Source organism: Astatotilapia calliptera, chromosome 15 (genome assembly GCF_964374335.1).
Source record: "Astatotilapia calliptera chromosome 15, fAstCal68.1, whole genome shotgun sequence".
NCBI lineage: Eukaryota > Metazoa > Chordata > Actinopteri > Cichliformes > Cichlidae > Astatotilapia > Astatotilapia calliptera.
In genome coordinates, this window is record NC_137436.1 from 24,394,772 (window position 1) to 24,415,010 (window position 20,239).

The window sequence follows — 20,239 nt, forward strand, 5'->3', positions numbered from 1 at the left end:
GGAAGTACTGGTGGTACCATCCCTCAGTGCCCTAATATTTTAGGACTCATAGGGTGCTGTGTAAGACTAAAATCAATGATGGTCTAAGTGGAGTGTATGAACATGTAATCATTTGGGGGAAGTTAATAATTTTGGGGTCATTTTGCCTCTGCACACCAGAGTTGCCAGTACATACAGTGGAGTCTTGATAATGTAACAATTTATTTTGGATACCTTAAAAACAGATGAATGCTGGAAGCCACAGATCAACTTTGGAGCTATTATAGTAAAATCTACATCCTGTCCTTTTAAAAAATATAATAAATATCTGGACTTCCTTTAAGACACTGCATGTATATTCTTTATATTATGAGTAACCTTTCAGATCACAGAGTGGAACTGAGTTGAAGCAGCTGCTCCAGTTTAGTGAGCTCCTGCCAGGACCCCAGAAACTTCAGTTCCGGCCCTGGACTCCAGATTAAAAAGGAAAAGACTGACGCGGGGTTTCGTTTACTAGACTGTGTAATATTTTCCCGTTGATTCACAAAATTTAAAGTGGGTAAAAACCTCTGACAGTTTTCCCCCACTAATCCCCCGCGACCCCGCTCTGCTGCTGTCTCCTTGCGGCCGAGACGCACAGAAGCCCTTCATCACCGGAAAGGAATGCAGAAAACTATGTAAAAGTTTCCGAGTGTGTGAGTCCTTCCGTGCTGCATTTTCAGAGGTTACACATCACTTTTGGCCCGGCTGGATGTCGTAAGAGCTCGCGGCGGGGTAGGCAGAGCTGGGAGCAGCCCCCCTGTTAAGTAGCAGATTGTGTGGAGACTCTTCCCACTTGGAAGGAGGCTCGCCGACGCGTCTGGGAAGCAGAAATCCGCGGAGCGCCCTGACTTCAACTCCGTACCACCTCACTCTCCCCTGTGTCGGGCTGGGGGTCTACAGCGAAACCTTTATCCTTTTAATTTTTTTTCTTTTTAAGCAAAACTAAAATTCAGCCAGCCATCTCTATAGGTCAGTCGTGCATGGTTTTTACATTTTTGGTACCATCTGTGGGGGATTATTTTTGTCACGACTTATTACAGGCTTTTTTCAGGTTTAAATGTTGAGTTATCTGAATTCAATAATATTCCATTCATTTCTATATTTATTTGGACTATTTTGTGAATGCGTGGATTCTTTCTCGACATTGCCGTGCGTAATTGCGCACGGCGCTACGGCTCAACTCGCCATTAAGATAAAATGGAAAGACTTTGTGCCCGTTAGAGTGGGTCATTTTCATCAGGCGGAGATATGAAATACTTGATTGGAGTCTGCAGAGTTAATGCAACAATAACTCGAGCTCCTTTAGAAAGTGGAAAAACGGAATTTTACGGGGAAAGATGAGCTAATGATTTGCTTTTGTGGGATTTTTGTCGGAAGTTTTAAAAGTTTCAATATGTAGATTTTGGCGAGTTTTACACATTTATACATATGAAGTCTGTCGTGTAAGTCTTTTGTCGCTGCTTGTGGAACTTTTTCAAGCGTCAGGATGACTTTCAGACTCATTCCTCTCTCCAAAGCGGCGTATTCTGATAACTTTTCAGCCTGATGTAGATTTGAATGAAGATTAATGAGCTCCGAGGTTCTCGTTCAGATAGGATTAACAGTCTTATGAAGCCCTGAGGGAGTTTAACTGCCTCCTTGGTTCCTCTCGCAGTTTCATTCATGCACTGCTGAGACCAGCGGAGCCGAAGATGAAGAGCAGGCTCTCTCTGGCAGCGGTTGCTGCCGTCCTGGTACTGCTGCTGTCCTCCTCTCAGGCCCAGGAGCAAGGTAAAGCCGCTCCTCCTCCTCCACTTCTTTTAATTCAACACATCTGAATTCTTCCACCTCCTCTCACCTCTGTCTCTCCTCTGCCTGCTGTGTGTAGCTGCACTTTTAGTCTAAATGAATAAAAAAAATCACTGAAGCAAATGTGTACCTGTGGATTGATTTGTTTGAACTTCTGATTTTAACTTCTGTTTGATGATTTTTTGTGATCCAGTGATTCACTTTTCCATCAAGAATTTCTGCTTGAAGAGAAAAACGACCCCAGCTTGAAATACATTGAGTTTGAGTTTCTAGACGGGAGGGTTTTTGTATTATTACTTTTGTTTTCGAAGCATGTCAAACCGTGAAGTTCAACTTTAATGAGAGCACGAATGCAGCTCAGATTTAATTGTGTAGTTAGATGTGGCTTCATGTTGGTGATTAACAAAAAAAAATCAGATATACGGTGAGAATATCATCACCTTTTTCCTGTAATTGAAAACCAAAGCAGTCTTGTTCTTAAATGTTGAAAGGAAAAAAATGTGATTAAAATTAAATGCAGTCTAATTTTTTAACGCCAGGTGGCGCCGTTGCTCGAAATCCCCGACTGCATTTCACTACAGATTACATTCCTCCAGTTTTAAAAAAGTAGAAGAGGAAAAAAGGAAAAAGCCCAGGCGGCACGTAGCCAAGTTTCCTCCCTACATCTTTTCTCTTGATGGAACGGAAAGACAAAATATGAGTTTCGCGTTATTTTCCAGAGGTTTCAGAGGTTAGGACAGGAGACAACTGGCTGCACTGAAATCTGGATCATCCCAGAATAAAAGCAGAAGAAAGCACAGTTAAAAAAGAAAGAAGGAAAGTTTCTTCTTCTCTCCTTTCCAAGAGACTTTCTGACCTCCTGAGACCCCCTCTCTGTCTTTAATGTCCCAACGGGGGGCCCTGGCTGCCTTTCCAGGGGTCACGGCACAGTAATGGGTCACATATATTCCACAATAGTTTGATGCTAGGGCCGGACTTAAAGGCTGAAACACCTTGAACACAAAGAAGCCTCCAAACGGGAAGGGCTCGGCTCCAAACAGTCCCATTTCAGAGCAAGAACTGCAGAATAAAATCAGTTTAGAACCGAGCCCTGGATGTGTTTAAAATGTGGATGAATGTGCGTGTGGATGGTAACAGTGTGTGTCTGGATTAAAAGCTGAAGTTTGTCGGGTAGTTTTTGGCTGTGATACCCCCCGTTCGGAAACAGAAGCAGCGGCCCCCTCCCCCACGCGGCCCTTGAATTGATTCACCAGGTTGGTGGTTCCTCCATTTTTAACGTCCTGTAACCTTCCCCGGTCAAGCCTTGACCCCCCAGGTCTTGGCTTCACGACAATATTTTACAGTGATATTCTTCACCCCTCCCCCACACTAACATAAAAACAACTGGTTGGTGGTCTAGAAATCCCGGCTAATCTATAAACTGTAGCTAGATCATCTGTATTTAGATTTATTTAATCCGTGCAGCTGGAAAGGTTGATGAGATGATCACAAACTCCGGAGCTCAGGTTACCCGCTGCGAACATGTGCTGATAAACTTCCTGCAGCATGAAAAGATTAAGAACTAGACACAGTTTTTCCACCTGTTTGTTACATGCAGAGGTTTATCGTGCATTTTTCTTTACAGTCAACCAATCCCACAAAAAGACCCCAAACTAACAGCAGATGTTTCCTTCTGGTAATAAGTCACCTTCTTTAATATTTCTATTTGCTATAGAGCTCCACTGTAGACCTCGGAACACTGATGGACTCAGTTTTTGATTCTGGCAAACATGGGCACCATATTTGTGTTAATCTGCCTCTAAATATAGTCCCAAATGTGTGCTTTCCTGTATGTTCGCCAAAATCTTCAGCTTTGAACAGCTGTTTTTGGAAATTACTCAATCACTTGGAAAAATATAAACCACTTGGGAGCTTTGTGTGGGATTTATTGACAAGAAAGAAATTACTGAAAACCGTTATTCTCATTTGTCAGGAACAAAGTTACACTTCCTGTTATAGAAACAGATTTGTCTCTGCTTTTGTGCCTGAGGCAGACAGACAGTTGTGTTTATATTCAGCTATTTAAAGCCATATTGTGACTGAATGCCTTTTTTGTAGCACCAAGTTAGAGTCAACATCTTTGTGTATTATCTTGATAGCAAGCTAGAGCATCATAAATAAGCACCCCAACCTGAAGAATATCATTTTAAAATATTTCTTTAAAAACAGTCTGTGGTCCCTCGTGTACATGGAAACTTTTTGTTCATTGTCCTAAGTTGTTGTCAACAACTTTTCATGTACACGTGCATGATCTGCTTGTTTTGTTGCTTGTGGAAAGAAGTTGATAACATACGTTTAGAGACATGCTCTGTGAATAAATATAATTATTATCCTCCATGTCAATTTGGTTTGCTGGTTAACATGACAAAGACCAGTGGTTCTTAAACTATGATCCGAATCCTAGAAGTATTCTTGGAGTCTTAACTGTATGGTAAATTTCCAACAAAGGTAGATTATGGATCCTTTTTTTTTAGACTTAAATAGTTTAAGAACCTCTGGTGTAGATTCTTTGGAAACATAAGAAAAAGATGTACACATGTCTGCACTCACATTGTGTATTCTTTTATGAGGTTTGCAATGGAGACAATGAGAGTGATGACTCCGGTCTTTATCCATTGTATAATCAGCACTTTCTTGGTCAATTCAACATCCTGTGTTGGATTGAGGTCATGGACAGACTGCTGGATGTCCGTCAGTCCATGTTGGAGTTAGCTGACAGGAGGAGATCGTGACTGGTGATTTTCAAAATTAAAAAAAAAAAACGACATCACCAGCCACAAACATTTCAGGATTCAAAATATTTAAAAGGCGTTGTTATCTGCATCCATGAGAGGTACGGAAGCAAACACAGGCCAAAACAATTGAATATTTTTTAAATATAATTATATTTTATTATTATTACTATTATTATCATTATGATTGTGGCTGTTCCCTCTAGGGATCGCCATGTAATTATGGAGTTGGGAAATACTGTATGTTGAGTTGTTAATGTTCAAATTTAAACACCAGGTAATAGCAGTGAAATCTTAATCAGAAAACAGTCATCATTCAAATTTTAATTCCTTAAAAGTTTTGTTCCTTAGGACCCCATTTAAACTGAATCAATGCAATATTTAAAAAAAAATGAAGTTCATTTAATAAGATTGAATTAGCAATGTCAGGATATAAAAACAAAAAAGTCTCACAATAAAGCTATGTGGCTGAAGAATGGTGTCAGTAATACCATTTGTGATTGATTATGCTTCATGTCTTAAGTGTTTGATGTTGAATTTTCCATTTTAGATGCTGTTGTCTTAATTTTATAACTCTGGTTTTACCAATCAACAAAGATTTTAAAATGTTACATAAAAGATGTGAGGGTAAATCCCATACGAGTCGAATAAAGACTCCTCAAACGCATTTTTTAAATACATGCCATCGCTTGTTGCTCTTAAAATTCATTTGACCTGTTTTTTGCTTCCATATTCATGATCACGCCCAAAATTCACCAGGTCTCATATACGAACCCTCTGTGTGTCCCTCCTAAGTTTTAGATACCGTTGTGTTGTGTTTGTTGTCTTGGTCTGTTGCCTGAGTTGTTGATTGTAGCCACACGAGCCAAACGGAGGTCATTTTTTTGTCTTCAAAATGGCTTTCCTCTCATTTGTAGTTTGGTGCGTCTTGTGTTGTTTGCACCAACAGTGAACTTGTCTAACTTCACCTTGGAAGTGTTGACTGTTGGTCCTTTTTTATAATGATCACTACAATACACTTCGCTCTTAAAGATAAAGTGCTAACTGCATTGATGTTTTTTCTTCACAGTGGACTCTCCATCAGACTTAAGATTTAAGATTTTAAGTGAGAACTCAGTGGAAATGATGTGGAGGAGACCACGGTCGAGGATACAGGGTTACAGAATAGAAGTGACCTCAGACACAGGTTGGTGCTCATTAAACCTGCAGGTTCTGTCGTGCCATGCCTGTAACATTACAAGTGTCATAAAGATTTCACTCAACCTGACAGGACTCAGCACTTACCGCAATTATCTAAAGGTTTCTGCAGACACAAGTTTAGCTCCAGGAGCTTCTAATGATAAAAAAGGAAAAACATTATGAATGGAGAAATCTTATCATCGGTTGCCAGCGCTGAACTTTGCCAGCACTGACATTGCAAACTGCAATCTGTGTTACTTTAGCTCAGGCATGCACATGTAAGACCTTTTATGTAATAGCTGAGATATTTATGCATAGATTTAAAAAGAAGAGCTATTATTTCAAATGATCCAAGACTTTACCCAAAATAACTCACCACTTTCAGAAAGACCATGTGCTGTTTCAACATCTTCACAAAGCACTGCCTTAGAGTATATATACTTGTACTATATTATACTAACTTACTGATAGAACTAACATTAGTTTGCATGCTGATAGTCACCAACTCATATTTCAGAATCATCATTCAGAACCCAGTAAAATGTCCTCAACTAAGACTTCTGTATTCTATATAATTTCAAAAATTGTTAGTAAAACTTACGTGAGTACAAGTTTCTTCTTATGCATGGAAAAAATAGCACTAACATCATACACTGAGTAATAGAACTAACTTTAGCTTATATATATTTAAATGTTGCCAGGTGTAAGTGACTTATTGTTGCTAACTAAAATTAACATCAACTTATATACAATCAAACACAGACATACTTTTAATAGCTGACAGAGCTAACATCAGCAAAGTCAAATGTAGATAGTAAAAATATGTCATTTACATCTAACTAACATTCAAACACTCACAGGGGTATGCAATGTGCTGTTACTAACTAAAAGAATTAACGTCCACTCACATACGATCAAACACAGACACTAATTAACAGAACTATTAAATCATTGACAGGTAAGGGATGTACTGTTGCTAGTTAACAAAACTAGCATCAGTTTAAATACAAACATGTAAGTAAAAGTAAGTTTTTTATTTAACAGAGGTAATGTTTAGTTATTTATTGGCAATTGCTATTCAAAAGCCATCTTAAGAAAGTGTACTAAGTGAGTAGCATATTACTTTCAATAACAGATCTTTTCTGACAAGAAACAGGTACTGAGATTATTAGCTTTTCAACATGAAGGCTTTACAAGGACTAAATTGATGAGGCTGTGATGTGAATGTGACATATCATTGCTATTGCTGAACGAGCTAAGTAACAGAACTAATATTAGCTTTAATATGTATATTCATCAACAACAAGTTGTAACAGCTACATACTATTAGCTAGCTAACCAAACCCCAAAACTGTAGCTTGCACTTCCATATTGACTAAGAAATAAGGATAACAGTTACATACCTTGACTAACTGCCCATATAGCTAACTTTAACATTAGCCTTTCTATTCATGTCAATTAGCAAATAGATTAGCCAGTTATCTTTTCTTTTTTTTTTCTTTTTTTTTGCTGAGATAGCAAAACAAGAGTCATTTTTATTAAAAAAAAAAAAAAAAAGTCAACCTACAAAAAGGTCAACCTAGAAACGTTTCAAATGATGTTAAAAACAAATACTAAATAAATAAGCTAGGATGGGTAACTGATAAACACCAAGGTTGATATATTTTGTCAAGAAATAGGCCTAATATATAACAGTAAATATTTTTACGTTTCTGTTTTTTGTTAAATAAAAAAGTAACTGAAAATTAGTTTGTAAGTTTTACAGTTTCAGTTATTAGAGGCACAGAAATATTAGAGAAAGTTTTGACATTAAATATAATCTGTTAATATTGTTCATTTCTATTAGCTGAGGCTAAGATATTTTTTAACAAATAATCAGCATTCATCTTATGGAACATTCAGGGGAATTAAAGGGTTAAAATAATGTGTGTTTTATAGTAACAAAGAAAGTTGTTTTTTTATCAAATCGATTGTACTATTGTGTGTTTACATGGCTATTCCAGTCCCTGGGTCAGCAGTCGAAATCAGGTTTTTCTGAAGCCCTGTACTGACTCTTGGAGAAATCAAGTCATGTAATAGTTTCCTAATGACTTCCCTCTGACTTTGTGCATTCTTGTAGAAGAACCAACAAAAGAATTTACTCTGCCTGCATCTGCCACTAAGACCTCCATTTCAGACCTGACTCCAGATGTGGATTATGTCGTAACGATAACTGCATATTCTGGATCAGAGCAGAGTCTGCCCATCTCCGGCCAGATCACACGTGAGTCACCGTGTCTCTGCATTTGTGTGCTTGTGGAAATCAATGCCAGATGTCCCGTAAAAAGCTTTAAAAAAAGCTAAAAACTAACACCGAGTGTGGAAGATAACAGAGAGACACCTGCCAGGTGTTGCCCTTTCACCAGTATATGTTAATAACATTGCTCGGTTTCTACATTCGTTTCAGTATTTTGGTGTTTCAGTACAGCAGACTGTTCGTCATTCAAGGAAACAACCTCAAATGTATTTCTTTATTTAAATTGCTTTAATTTGACTTAAAAATAGGTTTGTATTTAATTCTTTATCCTGGAAACAGTAAATCACAAAGCAAGCTCACCACAAGGTCCATTTAGCATGACATTTGGAGTCAGTTAAGACAATTTTTAGTTTTGCCAAAGTTAAAAACTGTAGACTAAAAGTCTGACTTGACAGATTTAAGCAAATCTGCAGCACAGGGAGCCAGCCAGGACAGATTCCAGTTGTATACAGTTTCCATTCTGCTGGTGCCATGTGATATGGTCAGAAGTTCTAGAAAAAAATCCACCAAGCAATCGTGCTGGTGAGCCTTTTTTCTCAACTGCTGCTTTTACTGGTTATTAGTCTGAGAGTTACTTAGGAGAGACAGAAAATTGTCTTTGGCTTACTCATTGATACCATAAATTCGAAAGCAAAAACAAGACAATTGAAAACAGGCACGAGGAACAGCATGAACAACATGACTTCAAAGGTGAGTTTTTTTAATGCAGAAGGGAGGGGTTTTACTATTTACAGAATTTTTTGAATAGTTTACCACTACCTAATTACAGAAAAAAGACACAAGAGCAGCTCAAATTGTATTGTGCAAAAATAATGGCTACATTAAGTTGTGCAATGAGAATTTATAAGTAGGCATCGCTTCTTTTGACCCTTTTGCAATTCAAAAACAATTTGTTCTTCTGCACTTGGAAAACAGCAACCTGTAGCGTATCTACCACAGATTTCCATCAACATTTTTCCTCTATATTACTTTACCATAATCAACAGTTCCAGCACCAAAAGATAAAATTTCATTATTCACTTTGGTCACTTGGCTGAAGACATTTTTGAAATATTACAGCCTGTTATTATTGAGGTAAAGGTCTTGGTGAGATTAAAAACCTATTTTCAAGAGTTACCTGGCCTAAAAGATAACTGATATAAGCATAAACACACAAATACAACTGTCAAACGCTACAGTCAGTGGACACAACGTCTACCAATATTATTTTCTCAGTTCTATAACACCGACTTAAATTCCCACATAGTAATCAGCTCAGATTTTTCCAGGAGATAGGGACAGCATAATTAAAGGTAGTTTTTGGAATCACCCTTACTAACATGTTACTAAATTGTTCACCACTAGGGGGCAGATACCAAAGGATAACAGCAGCACACATTTCAACACATTGCCCCTGTTGGTGAAAGATCTCTGTACATTTTGCAGAATGTCATTTTTGAAAAAGTACCTTCAAATAATGTTTGTATTAACATACTGCACCATCTTATTGCACTAAGAGGTATTAGATATTTTTTTAAGCCTGGCCCTAGTTCAGATTCATTTAACACCATATAAAGACTTTTTTTTTTTTTTTTTTTTTTTACCATTTTTGATCATTAAAAAAAAGGAAGAAAGAATTTACAAAAAGTACCCTTTATGCCTAATTCTGTTTCGGACCAAACAATTGTAAAATACAATGAGGAATAAAGTCATACTGATTATGGTTTTTACTCATACATGAACAGAAGTTAGAGGAAACCACTCCAAGGAGAGGTTTGTAGCTAAAAATCAACCAATAGAAAAGACTGAAGCCATTTAAAGATAACAACTTGTAAATAAAATGTAAAGCACTTTGGTGTTCAGAGGAAGAAAGGATTTCTTCGGATTGTCAAACCAGGGATAGGCCTAAACCATGTTTATGATGTTTACAAGCAAAAGTATGAAATGGGACACTGACCCAGATTTCAGGCTTTGACTGAGGTCTTCACTGACATCATGGCAGCAGTTTTTGGTGGGGACAACTGATGATCTGAGAAGCCCTCTGAGCTTGAGCTATGCTGGAAATCCTACACAAACTATGACATCAACCTGACAGTTTCTCCATTTGGGAGCTCATTTGGAAGTTTGTTGCATCACGAAAAAGGAAAAATTGCTCAAGAAACCCTCTGATGAGAGGATAAATCCTACGTAGGGAAATTTAAAACACAAGAGTTGGGCTGATTTCAGAGGTCTGCCTTCACATGAAGAAAAACAGTGACAGAAAATGATTCATAACATGTCATCACTGTAAAGATATTGGGTTTCCTGAGGATAATTTCAGCACAATAGATAATATGAACTGACTTTTGTAATTACGCGATTGTTTCATTGTCTTACAGTTGAATCTAGTGGAAGCACAAGAGGAACTTCCAGGAAACCAGACTCTTCAGATTCAGCCAGTGAGTACTTTTGTTCACTTATTACACACCTTAGTTTGACCAGGGGTTTCACTTCCTACTCAGATAATGATGAGTCATAAATCCACTGCCATACCTCCTCGACTTTTTGTTCGTGGGTTTTCTTCTGGGCGGTGTTCATCAGTGTGAGCTTAGCAGTGAAGGAAGGCTCTACAAACACCCCATTGTATAGCAATAATCAAAATTAGTCCCCCATAAATCTCTGAAGGATTTGGTCATCGATTTGGTTCCCTGCCGAGCAGTTATGCCAATACGGGGGAAGCTGCACATGCTCAGTGCGGCGGGGGTCATAGGTGTGGTGGGAGGTTGCTGCTGTTGGAGCTGTGGGAGTGAGCTGAACCCAGCCCCGAAGTGCTGAGAGAAGTGGAAACCATTACAGATGCTGATTTACAAGAGCGCTGCTTCTGCCACTGCTGCCCTGGCCCCTGTTCTGCACACGATGACGAGGTTGTGCAGATTTTTCCTTCTCTTCATGAGGGAAAAGTCACGAGGAAACTCCCAGAAAGCAGGGCAGAGGAGAGACAATGAAGTCTGGTTCAACAAACAGTGTCTAAATTAACAAAAAATAATGACTTTAAAACATGCTGAGCTGAGAAAAGTGAATGCAAGTAAATCCAACATCTTAACACCCCCAAGTAAAATTTTAGTGGTTAAGGTCTGTTTAAAAGTTTAGGATTAGGCAACTAAAAGTATGCCACTTTATACTGGAAGCTGAAGGTTCTAACGTTAGAGAGAAGAACCCAAAAATCCAAAGAAACATCCACATTCAGGTCTACACAGTGGCAGGACTTGAACACCAGCACTGCTGAGCTGTTTGGCGTGATGATCTTTGATGTAGCCAGCAACTTCTGAAGCTTCATTGAGTCACTTGTTAGCAAATGCTTTTTCTGGCACATGTACAGGATTCAACTTCATGAGTGGGATATTTACTGACATCTTAGTTTAACCCTCAGGCCTTAATTTCAAGCATTAACCAAACAAATCCACTCAAATTGACTTTCAGACGAGAGAGCCAAAAGTGGAACAATGCAAATCATTATTTAATCTAAAATAACACTGAGTGGGTTTTTTTTAGTCTCAACAAAGAATATTGACGTTATCGAGAAAGTACTGCCACTGAATAAACCTAAAGTCCAAGGCTATTACTCACATATGGGGGCAGAAAAATTAAATTTTCTGTTTAATGTTCAGCGTTTTCTTCCTTTTCATTCTTGAACTTTTTTTGCAGGATGCTCTGCCAGCATCATCGGCGATGTGGTGTTCTTGGTGGACGGCTCCTGGAGCGTGGGCAGGCCAAACTTCAAATACATACGCTCCTTCATCTCTGCGGCTGCCGGAGCCTTTCATATCGGCGAGGAAAAAACCCGGGTAGGCGTGGTCCAGTACAGTGATGACGCCAGGACTGAGTTCAACCTGAACGAACACCAGACCAGACCGGCGCTTCTGCGGGCCATCGGCTCAATGCCGTACAAAGGAGGCAACACGAACACAGGTGACCTGTTGATGCTGTTCAGTTCCTTGGGTTTTCTGTGGAGTTAAATTGACCTGGGACATTTTCAATCAGTAACACCCTTTTTAAGGGGGATGTTTATCTTTGGTAGCAAGAATAATCGTTTTTTAATACATGGCTGTTAAAGACTGATTTGTTTTTGTGAGGTGAGTGCTCATTTCACGTGTGTCTCGCTTGGCTCACTTGACAAATAGGCAGGCAAAACTCTGGGATGTAAGGGAATTAAAAACACATCCATTAAAGTACAGGGAAATAAAATTATAATCACATAACACACAGTTTAACTTGCTGAGAAAGCAATAAAGCAGCCTTGTCAGGGCCACTTGAGTCAAAACGGGATTGTTATTGCAAGTGAAGTCATTTAAATTTGGCGAGATCACTCTGATCTGGGACCTCCCCGCCCTTCCATGGGTGTACATGGAAAGAGAGCAGCAGCAGGACCCTCTGACAAAACAGAGCAGGCATTGATAATAAGAGAAATGACAATGATTAATTCAGATACAGCATGAAATGGAAGAGCTGGATTAGAGGTGGGCTGCAAAGTAGCTCACAGTAACTGTATGCAGAGTGAAGTAGTGCCTGAATAGTGCACGCAAGATGAAATGAGAAATGCCAGGAGTGCTACTGAATTTGAACCATTCCTGCTAAGACCATGCTCATTTTAAATCCTCAAATTTTGAAACAGACCACATATGAAATGTTCAGAAGACAGATCAAGAAAATTACAAGTAATATAAAATTTCGTCAAGAAAAGAGAAAGAAAAAATGGAGTTTATATCAAACTTGAAGGGGCGCATGATCAATGAAGGTACCTCAGAGAATTAAATGTCAAAAAGTTTGCTGGTGGATTTCTCATCATGATTATGTGCTGTGTTTCATCCTTCTGTGATATCTCTGATTTTGCTGCTCGGTTTATTGCTGAGTTTGAGTTTTGGTCTACAAAAAGATTTCCTGAATCAAATAGTTGTTTTTCTCCTCATCATTCTACAATTTAAATCTAAGAACACCCAATGAAGTAAAACTCTTCTCTCTCTCATTGGTCCAGGTGACGCTCTGGACTACGTTTTGAGAAATGTTTTCAGTGAGGCGTCCGGCGCCAGAAACGGTCTCCCCAAAGTGCTGGTGATCATCACAGATGGCAAATCTGAGGATCCAGTGGCGAGCTATGCCAAGCAGCTCCGGAGCACGGGGGTGGAGATCTTTGTCCTCGGTATGCAGCCAGAGCAATTTTATTGCACTCCACATTACATTTTCCATTCGTATTTAATGCTTTTAGCAGGGGTTTGTAACAAAAGCAACCTGTGGTGACGTAGTAATGGAAGAAGGTTAAATTCCTACATCGTTAACCTACAAGCAAGTGATAGCAGGTTTTATGTGTGTTTATGCTCCAGTTTCGCTCAGACTTTCCACAAACTCAGACGAAGAAACACCACTGGGATGTTGCTATGGAGTTAAAGAGGCCTGGTGGTTCAGGACTTATAGCTCATCTTTTGCAGTCAGTGGAAACAGATCAATGATAGAAAACTGCTTAGCGAGACACTAATGGTTTTTAGTTTTTGTCAGAGGACCACTGTAACCTTCCTGCTACGTTCCCTAGAGACAATTTATCGGGCTAGCCATCATGTTTTTGGAGGTTATCCCAGCTTTAAAAGGATTCTTAAAGGTGGAGTTTGGTGGAGTTGTCTTAAGGCAAAGCTTACAGTGACATGGCTTCTTTTGGCAAATATGAGTTCTTAACTTTTGTGGGTCTAAGGTCACGTGTTTTATAGAAACACTGAATGGTGCAGGAAGTAATGGTAATTACTCAGTGCCTCTAATCAAAAAGTTGTTGGGTTTAAACCCCAGCCCCAGCAAATAGGCACTTATGAAAGAACTTTAACCCATATCATAGTTGACCCTGTCTAAAAGCAATAAAAATATTTTTTTAGTAAGTACCTCTCTCAATAAGAAAGTTCACAGGATACCAGCTGTCTTAGTCAAACTTAAATCTATGCATGGATACAACTCTTCCAACAGTGTCAAAGTTTTACAGAGGAGTATAGCACCATAAACCCTTTTCATATTTACTGCCCATGTTGTCAGACTTTCCAACCAATGTGGAACAGAAAAGAGAGCATTTAATATGCAAACGTGGAAAGTAAATGCTCGCTTAACTTTGTTACAGATTGTTCATTTCATCCAGTATTTACAGACCTGGAGCAAATGCACCCGTTACTGCGTCAACCAATGCCAGTGAGTTTACAAGGATGGCTAAGAATTCAGTGGTGTCGCCTCAGCTTAGCTCAAAATGAGGAATCATCTCTAAATTTGGCCGGCATTGAAAACCACAACAATTTCCACATGTTCATGAAGAACCATCCACTCTGCTTTTACCACAGCTTTGAGTTTGTGGTTTGTCTTTTCCCCCCGTAGGTATCCAACAGGCAGATGAAGAGGAGATGAGGCTAATGGCCTCTACCCCTTACAGCAGTCACATCTACAGTGTGGCCACCTTCAACATGATAAAGAACGTGCAAAAACAGCTCATTACTCGGATGTGCGCTGGTGTAGAAGATCAGCTCAATGTGGTAGTCAGTGGAGACGAATGTGAGACATCTTTAAAACTAATACTTTCATGCCTAGTCTGAGTTGTTAAAAAACATTCTCTTGCCATTTGTACCTTTGTTTTTACCCTTTAATATGGTTGAAACTGTAGTTTGATGTAGATTGCAGTATACACTCTTATTTTTTGTCTCTTATTTTTTATTTAATTTTTCCAAATATATGACATTATAATTGTGATTCCATCTCTTATTTTTGCAGTTGTTGAGCCAGCCTCCAATCTCCAGGTCCAGGAGGTAATCTCAAAGTCCATGCGGTTGATGTGGGACCCCTCTATTGGAGATGTTTCCGGATACAAGATTCAGCTGATCCCCATGATGGCTGGCAGCATGCGTCAGGAACTGTACGTGGGCGCAGGCCAGACCTCGGTGGTGGTCCGAGGTCTCTCGGCAGATACAGAGTACCAAATCGTTCTGTTTGCCTTGAAGGGATTGACACCCAGCGAGCCCATCACGGTCATGCAGAAGACTCTGCCAGTTAGAGTTTCACTGGGTGAGTACTAAACAATGAAAGTAAAAGTTTATAGAGAGACTTCTCTTTGACTACCGGCATAGATTAATGAATAAAATGTCTGTAAGTGAATCAGTGGTTTAATTGGCAGGCTCTGGCAAACTGTACTGACTCAGCGCTCTGCTGTAAATAATGCAAAGAAACCTGGAAACATTGTATCAGCTCACATGTCAGACTAAACAAATTGCAGGTGACAATCAAAAAGTTTTGGGAACAGGTCCATAAAAAAGCTTACTAAATTTAAACCAGTGATGTCTAAGTCATCACTTCTAGCTCTAGTCCTGAAGACTAATTTTATATCTTAAAAACAAAAAAAAGTGATTCTTGGAATAAATGTTCATAGATTTCAATGCTTGTTAGTTAGAATACTTCCTTATTTTTCTCCAATGATTGCCAAGACTTTGGAAAGCAATTAAAAAAACCAAATTCTGATAGCACAGGGATAGAGTTAGAGCTAGTATTATGCCTGATTAGACCTCAGGGGGCCTCAGTGTGACTTGCAGCCACACTGGAAACTGTGCACTGCTGCCTATTTGACTAGAAAAACCAGCCAAATTCTAATCAATTATAGTTTTCACTTGACTATGAGCGCTCTTGTAACATGTTGTTCAAATGTTGTATTATCTTTAGAGGACTAGCACATGCTATTAAGACTTTCTCAACACCACCATTCTTTAGCTCAGTATCAACTTTATACAAGAATAAATACCTTTATTGTAAAGAATTTAACAGTCAACTTTGTACTTTTTTTTCTGTCTATCCAGAATGTTCCCTTGGTGTGGATGTGCAGGCTGATGTTGTCCTTCTGGTTGATGGATCCTATAGCATTGGTCTGGCAAATTTTGCCAAAGTAAAAGCATTCCTAGAGGTGTTGGTCAATACTTTTGACATTGGGCCTGACAAAGTTCAGATCAGCTTGGTCCAGTACAGCAGGGATCCTCACCCTGAGTTCTACCTGAACACTCACCACGATCTAAATGCCGTGGTCAAGGCTGTGCGAAATTTCCCATACCGTGGCGGCTCCACCAACACCGGCAGGGCCATGACTTATGTCAAGGACAAGATATTCCAGGCTGCCAGAGGAGCGCGTGCCAATGTTCCTCGTGTCACCATCCTCATCACTGATGGAAAGTCATCCGATGCCTTCCAAGAGCCGGCCACCAGGCTGAGAAATGCTGATGTGGAGATTTTTGCTGTGGGTGTTAAGGATGCTGTGCGAAGTGAGCTTGAGGCCATTGCTAATCCACCTGCAGAGACCCATGTGTACACTGTAGAAGACTTTGATGCCTTCCAGAGGATTTCCAAAGAACTCATTCAGTCCATCTGCCTCCGGATTGAACAGGAACTCCGCAACATCCTCCAGAGACGTAAGTTATGTGGTTATAATCCTCTATGCAGATGACATTGTGCTATGCTGGGCTTTGTTTGACCAATGTGCTTGTGTTTTGTGTTTAGGGTTATAGAGTTCCATAAGATTTCATTTTTTCTTTTGATGGATACATATATTATTTTTAATTCAGCCTTTATTTGGACTGTGTTATTTATGTAAAAAAAGAAAGCAATGCTCATTTTAATCTAATTCAGGTTGCTTTATGTAGTTGTGTACATCCTAGCTTTAACTGTAATGCTGGATGTTAATCAGTTTTGCACACTGAATCCCTATCAAACATGAACATGGTTGAAACAACAAACAACAACAAAACACCACAGAAGTCTTTGTAATTTAATTAATTTGGCAACTGATGACTTTTTAAGTAATGTGAACTTTTGTCCTCTTTTATCTGCATGATAAACTTGCAGTTTAGAATAAATTCAGAAAGTTAATTGGAATGGGAAACAGTCAGAAATTGGAGGTTTGACATTCTTACTCTTCTTTCGATTGAGGATATCTGCTTTATTTCATTTTTTATAATCTATAATAATGGATAGTATAAAACAGTGACTGGACACAAATTTTTTTCAATAGAAAGTCTGAAAAGGACATCTAGGCAATGTCCAAGACGTACATCGTGAAGTCAAGGAACTTACTTTTGTTTGCATAAGTTTTCTTTTTTCAATTACAGCCAGAAATCAAGAGCATATTAAGGCTATTCAGCATCATACTTATAGGATTTCTTTTAATGCCAAGCTGTAGTATACCCTATGAACTGTATACCAATACTCCAGCATCAACATTATAATTCTGTGAAAACTAAGTTTGAAGGTTTGAACCATTCACTGTTGATCTCGGTCTTGAAATTACCAGTCTGCAACAAATGTACTGCTTTATGATTGATTTCAGCGCATTTTTACCTCTTTGGCTTCTCAGTTACACTGGAGGATTCAGTTCTCAGGATTCATGAGTTGAACACCTTCATTCAGATCAGATCAGCCCCTGTCACATTTGAATACAGTGCAAAAGCTAAAACGCTCAGTGCAAAATATACAAAAATATATTTTTTAAAATCCCCGAAAACTTTTTTCACACAAGTTTTATACTGTTTTAGATGAATTCTGAATTCAGATTTCCTTTGCAGACAATGGTATTTTTTTATGTTGATGGATAGAAACAGATCTTTATCCGTTTATTCCGTTTTACATTTGCTAAATTACATTCAGAGGACTTTATGAATAAACATTGCTTAATTGTTGGCACGAGGTAGCTCAACAGAACCAACAATGGAGTATGAAACAGCCCACAGTTTATTAGTTTTATATATATATATATCAGAGGTGGGACCAAGTCATTGTTTTGCAAGTCTCAAGTAAGTCTCAAGTCTTTATCCTCAAGTCTCAAGTCAAGTCTCAAGTAATGTCAGGCAAGTCAGAGTCGAGTCTCAAGTCACTGGTGTAAAAGTCCGAGTCAAGTCACAAGTCTGAAACTTTGAATTTCAAGTCCTTTCGAGTCTATAAAAAAAACAAACGAAAAAATAATGTTGCAGTTATGCTAAATGTAAATATTAGACCATGTAATTTTAAAATCTGTGTTTTTCTCAACACATACAAAATAGTGAACTTAGAAAATATACACAAATTGTGAAATTGCACCTCTTTAAAATGCAGCTCAATTAAACCTAGCTCCAAGAATAATTTTCACCGACAGTTCTGAGATAAGCTGCATGTTATTCTTGGATGCGGTTGTAGGACCAGCTTTAAAATCGCATGACAAAAATATCATACACATTAAAAAAAAACTGTATCACCAACGTAGCCTGGAAAACATTTGCTAGTTAGATGAAGTCAGCTATCTCATCTTAGCATATTTATATGCATATTTATAATCATACGGTTCTTGGAGTGAGTGCATACACTCATGAAGTTTAGTAACTTCAGGTCACTGCAACAAGCCCAGGTACAGTTTACCGACGGATGGGTGCAGGACCTTGAAATGCACCGTGTAGAACGAAAGACCATCGTACGTATCATAAGTTTACCAGTCTCACAAATCGTCGTCATAAATACACATTCCTTAACCGTTTATTAATAGGACCTTTGAGCTCAACGGTAATTAATTAGTAGTGGAAATAATTTCTGGTAGCATTACAGAAATGTAGCAGTGACAATAATATTGTATGCTGTAATCGTACTGGGCAATTAGTGATACAAAAAACCTGTTTTATCCTGTGAATAAAAGTATGTGTTTTTGTCAGTGTACCATAATAACAGAAGCGAAACGCAATATTGTGTCAGGACAATTTACTATTTATGCACAATAAATAAAGGAGCATAGCGCGACAATTTCTGTTCAGCGCCAGACTTGCTTGTAACCTATATCACCAATTATGTTAAAAAAAATGACGCATTAACTACAACAGCAGACTGACCTTTGTGTAAATGCTTGGAGCAGACTAACCTGTGAGCTGGAGTGTTCTAGGACGTTATATTTGATCTTTGAATGACTGCAATCCAGTCGCGTCTTTGTTACTTCGGAAACATGGCTCGAACAATTTCTCTTCAACGACGTAATCCGATAACAACCGATCTCTTTACCCCTCGGCTTCCCGTGGCTGTCATTCGACCGGCTATTGCAGTTAATAATACAACGGCTTCTTGACATTTTTGTGTTTCTTTTTATCGCTGTGTGACTGATTTTAATTGAAAGCCTGTGTGCGCTAGTACCGCTTGCCACGAGTTCCCAGAATCCTTTGCGGTTCTACCCGTGAATGACGTCACATTTTAAATCCCCATATAATATGCATGTAAAATTTTATATTTGGGGTAAAATATCAAGTCTTTTCAAGTAAACCGGTTCAAGTCCAATTCAAGTCCCAAGTCATTGGTGTAAAAGTCCAAGTCAAGTCACAAGTCTTACAACATTTTTTCAAGTCAAGTCTAAAGTCATAAAATTAATGACTCGAGTCTGACTCGAGTCCAAGTCATGTGACTCGAGTCCACACCTCTGATATATATATATATATATATATATATATAAATTATACAACTTGCTTTCAAACATTTCCATTTGTTCAGCAAGTATAGTTTTCAGTGTTCACACAATAATGAAAAAGAAGTACAACCTCAAAAACTATAAACAAGTCCAGCATCCTGTTGGTCTCTATTTTGGGGTTAATTTCGGAGATTTATCTTGCTTTCTCACTTTATTTGTTTTAAACAAGTTCAACACATGTTGTTAGTTTTTCAAGGTTTTCCACACCAAACAACAGCTTCCTCCTCCTAACCACCAAACAACTGAAGCTGCTTTCATTTATTTGCATACAGTGCTAGAAACAATGCCAATGCTTTTGATCAACCCATGGGTTTAGTACAATAATTAGAAATCTTTTCTTTAAAATTTCAGCTCAAGTTCTAAATCTACCAGTTAACTAATGTTATTGTTACACGTGCAGTCAAGAAATCAACATTTTAACAATTAACCACAGCAGCAGTCGGTTGCAACTTTACCCCCCTGTGAGGTCGATGAGAGTACATAACTGTACCATCAGCCATCCACATGGACATGATTACTTTCATGTCCCTTTTCTGAGCATGTCTTTATTAGCTAAAACCATTTTTTTTTTTGCCTCAATGTGTAAAACACATGCCCACCTTTTGATCTTTCAAGGACAGGGAGAGTTTCTGCATGTGTAAATGGGTCAAATAGTCCTTTGCAGAGATGTATTTGCATTTGTTTAAACTGAGCCAGAGCAGC

General features: G+C 38.6%; 1 protein-coding gene across 4 annotated transcripts in view; it reads left to right on the forward strand.

The window, feature by feature from the left end:
* The first annotated feature begins 706 nt into the window (after positions 1–706).
* Positions 707–20,239, forward strand: part of col12a1b (collagen, type XII, alpha 1b) — a 150,681-nt gene continuing 131,148 nt past the window's right edge. For all 4 annotated transcript variants that reach the window (XM_026194793.2, XM_080289842.1, XM_026194795.2 and 1 more), the window contains exons 1-10: positions 707–990; positions 1,676–1,791; positions 5,650–5,766; positions 7,879–8,022; positions 10,413–10,472; positions 11,719–11,982; positions 13,046–13,210; positions 14,413–14,586; positions 14,803–15,093; positions 15,876–16,478. In XM_026194793.2, coding sequence (XP_026050578.2) covers positions 1,713–1,791; positions 5,650–5,766; positions 7,879–8,022; positions 10,413–10,472; positions 11,719–11,982; positions 13,046–13,210; positions 14,413–14,586; positions 14,803–15,093; positions 15,876–16,478 — 1,897 coding nt within the window. In that variant the 5' untranslated portion in view covers positions 707–990; positions 1,676–1,712. The remainder of the gene's footprint in view (positions 991–1,675; positions 1,792–5,649; positions 5,767–7,878; positions 8,023–10,412; positions 10,473–11,718; positions 11,983–13,045; positions 13,211–14,412; positions 14,587–14,802; positions 15,094–15,875; positions 16,479–20,239) is intronic.